Source organism: Temnothorax curvispinosus, unplaced genomic scaffold (genome assembly GCF_003070985.1).
Source record: "Temnothorax curvispinosus isolate PA1 unplaced genomic scaffold, ASM307098v1 QBEX01018032.1, whole genome shotgun sequence".
Lineage (NCBI taxonomy): Eukaryota > Metazoa > Arthropoda > Insecta > Hymenoptera > Formicidae > Temnothorax > Temnothorax curvispinosus.
This window is the reverse complement of record NW_020227812.1, coordinates 1-3,972: the sequence shown is the minus strand read 5'-3', so window position 1 is coordinate 3,972 and position 3,972 is coordinate 1. Positions and strand designations below refer to the sequence as shown.

At 43.6% G+C, this 3,972-nt stretch overlaps 1 protein-coding gene across 1 annotated transcript; it reads right to left on the bottom strand.

Annotated features, from left to right (window-relative positions):
• Positions 1-1,800: 1,800 nt before the first annotated feature.
• LOC112468076 lies at positions 1,801-3,460 on the bottom strand (the record flags this gene model as incomplete). Its single annotated transcript, XM_025037106.1, has 3 exons — positions 3,254-3,460; positions 2,364-2,494; positions 1,801-2,278 (listed from the first exon to the last, which is right to left on the bottom strand). Coding segments are annotated over exons 1-3 (816 nt in total), but the record flags the coding sequence as incomplete, so codon positions are not given.
• Positions 3,461-3,972: the final 512 nt, after the last annotated feature.

The window sequence follows — 3,972 nt, the reverse complement described above, 5'->3', positions numbered from 1 at the left end:
CGACGAATTCGGTCATTATCGCACCGTTATTTTCGTCTTTCATTAAGCCCGGAACTTTTTTATTGACGAGTGGGATACCATACGTATTATCAATCGCGTAATCGCTAGTGTCAAATCTATGAATGTGGCGCTTCATGATATCGTACACATCGTCGCACTCGATGTGATAAATGAGACTGTCAGTATCGGTGTACGTGACTTTACACTTGTCGCGATACAACGGTAACATGTACTCGTGATGAAATTCGTACAAACATGTCTTGGATATATCGAGGATGCACATACCCACATAGATTGGTTTGTCGAACTTCACCTCGAGTTTTCGCATTTCTATTGCTACTAAATTCTCCGAAAAGACGCTTCGGCTATGAAAATTTGGTTTCGCAATCATAGCCTCGCGCCGTATCTACCTTCCCAATGAGTCACGAGTCGCACGTCAACGTGATTGCGCACATTCTCCATGGTTTTGCCAAACACGGCATTGTTCATCAATTTGTATAAATTTTTCTCGAAATCATTGTTGGCCAATGTTCTAAATTTCGTATTGAGGTCTATATAATCGCAAAGCCATGGAGATTGCGCGAATTTCAGTATACGGTGAATTTTTGATATACGGAGACCGTGACGAGTACACTGCTGCAGGTTGCGATAATGTATTACATAACGTTTCTTATCGTATAATGTTGCGAGGAGTTTGTCCTGCCGCTTGCCGGGTGGTTTATCGCGCGTCGGACAGAACGGTAGGTCAGTGTGCGCGTCGTGAAGATGTTGCGGATACTCCAAGTCGACTTCGAGAATGTAGCCTATCGAGGAATCCAACGCGACATCCATAACATTAAAATCGGTTACGTCGTCGACCCATTTAAAATCTGCGTATGGCAATGGTTGACTCATTGCCCAGCCGTATAAGTTATTTACATCAAAATACATGAGGTACGACGACGGTTTCGATGGATCGTACGACTGCATGTACTTGTTGTTGGCCAGCGCGTATCTGTTTGAACATTGACTCAAACCGCCGCGTATACCGCGTTCGATAAACATGACCATGTCAATGTCGGTGAGCAATTCGAAATTGATGTGTGTATGCTTCAACATAGCATCCCACGTAAAACCCGGTAGAGTATAATAATACGCCGGATCGAGTCCATAACTCGCGACGCAACTATCGCGAAAATTTTCAAAGATATCGGCCAACAGCAAGACATCGGTCTTGAGATATAAATCGCTGTAATCACCGAGCGTTCGAATAGAGAACCGCTGCCAGACGTCGACGGCGTGCGCGTAATCGCTCTCGGATACGGTGTCACCTGTCAATGAACTGTAAAACGAGTCGCGCGGTGGTAAACACAAGTCCTCCAATTTTTCGACGCAGTCAATGTATTCATATGGAAATACGCCTTTTCGTGTCAGCAAATTAAAATTTTCTGCGGATAATTCACAAAATTCGCGTTGCAATATTCGCAGTTTATCCTTGCTGAGATAAGATGCCAATTTGTCAAGACTAGCGGTGAGAAACTTGTACGAATCGATAAATCGCAATTTGACGCACGTTTTCTTATCTTTATCTTCGGTGCTTTGAACGTTTTTTGTAAAGGAAATATATTTTTCTTTTGTGATCGGGAGTAAATCTACATGTCCTTTGTATGCTGTTGCTATTTTAGTTATAATAAAATGTGCATCGTATCCCGATAAATTATGAAACACTATGGGAATGCAATGCGAATCTTTATAATTTAAGTTACAATTCGAATGCGCGGGACCTCTGTATCGACCGGTCAGGTGACAATGGTCGCGTACTCGCACGTCGTCTGGCTCGAGCGGTTCTTTACACACGTGACAGTGCGTTGCGCTGTTAAACTTTTCCCACTCGTCTCGCGTGAAATCTGCCATGGGTATATTAGTGGACAATATAGTTTTTACGTCGTGAGCTAAACGTCTTAGCTCCTCGGCGAACCACGCGACGCAATCTTTATCGCGACAAAACCGATACATAGATAACGACTCGTCGTACGAGCAACGCACGTAGTACCCTATGCTAAACACGCGATGATGTTGATATGTGTACCTGGACGTTTCCGGATCCGCTTCCATCTTCTCCAGGGTACACTCCAGGTCGGCGTATACGACAAACGGAACTCGTTCTTTCCTGTTGTGATTTTTAAAGGCCAACCACTTGTCGTTATCGCTCGGTAACTTGATCGCGCAGTCATTCATCTCCTGACAGTCGACGGTGTGGGCAGCCAATTTCTCGTTGGAGCTGAAGTAGTGCAAACATCTGCAAAAAAAAATTAACACAAATATTATAAATTTTTTATACACAAAATATTCTATATATTATTAAAAGAACTATAGGTACTTACCGATCGCAAAAGTATTTCCGACCATAGTGTCGGTTGATTTGCGAGCTCACGAGGCGGGACAGGTTCTTGATCCACGCAAAATGTCCCACGTTGTCGTTATGCACATACAGCAGATTTACGTGTCTGTCCATCTTTCGGTCAGTAACACGTATTGGCAAGATAGCAAGTTCCTTGTTTTTTTTTTTGATGCTGTACACGTTGATGGAGATGTTGTTGTGATTTTCAAATTTTTTAATTTGATCCAACGTCATTGGAAACTTAATGTCCGTAAGATCTAGCACCGACGTGTAATGTGGATACGACGATTTCCGATCTGCGTGTCTCTCGGCTGGATGTAGAGCAGCCGTCACTGACCATGCGAAACATGCATTGTCCATTGATCGCACGTTTATCACCGCCTTCTTCTTTTTAATTTCTTGCGGTATTTCCACAAAACACCCCGCGTGCAACGGATTGTATTTGTTCACGTTTACCATTAAATTGAGTATACGCGACAACGCCCATCCGCTATCACGTTCCTGGAATTCCTCCAGCTTTGCTAAGGTAGGCTCGATGACGTGTTGCTTGTACCACTCGTGCAGATTGGACTCACGAAAGAGTTCATAGTTTCTCGTTGCGATACTTTTATTTGCGCGTTTGTCACCCGCAACAAATTCACCATTAAACACTGTGTTAATTTTTACATTGTCATGTCGTTGCATGACGTTCTGCACACGATCGAGTACAATTTCTCTCGCGTTTATAAGAAATTGACGAGGGTCGATGTGTTTGGAATTTATCACCGCACCAGTCAATATACGGCTTTCAAAAGCCGGATCTATCTCGCGCCATCTGAGTCCTGTCGCACTCGCACTGTATCCCGCACCCACGTGTACGAAACGTTGACGTACCGAGTCTTTCAAACCTTCGAGTCTTGCGATACAAGCGACCAATGACTGTTTGAGACCGATCGATGACTGATCGATTGATAATCGTGGCCGTTTAATTCGGCTTTGTTCTTCCAACGATGCGATAAACTCGTCGCATCGTTGCTCCCACGCGGCAAAGTATTCCCTCGAATTTAACAGGGTGGATTGCTCCAACAACTCCTGCTCCATGTTATTGCACGATCCTCTTGCTAACGCCATTTGTTGCACTCACGACTTCCAGTTCTCGACTATTGAGCGTATCCCCTAGATTCGTCATTTTATATTCTACTAATGATGCATCGTTTGCTTATCATATCTAATTTCATCTCAGCAGCCATACATCGGCGCTATTTGCAAAATTTGCAGTTTTGCACGTGTTCGATAAAATCATTGCGAGACACGTACGTTCACGAAAACGCGCCATTGACTTTTGGTGATTTGATCTGTATCAATGCAGCAGCCGTACATCGGCGCTATTTGCAGTTTTGCACGTGTTCGATGAAATCATCGCGAGACATGTCGCGACATGTTCTTCAAAACAATAACGCTTCATTGAATTATGCGAAATTGCAAATTTTGCAGTTTTGCACGTGTTCGATAAAATCATCGCGAGACACGTCACGACATGTTCTTGAAAACAATAACGCTCCATTGACTTATGCGAAATTGCAAAATTTGCAGTTTTGCACGTGTTCGATGAA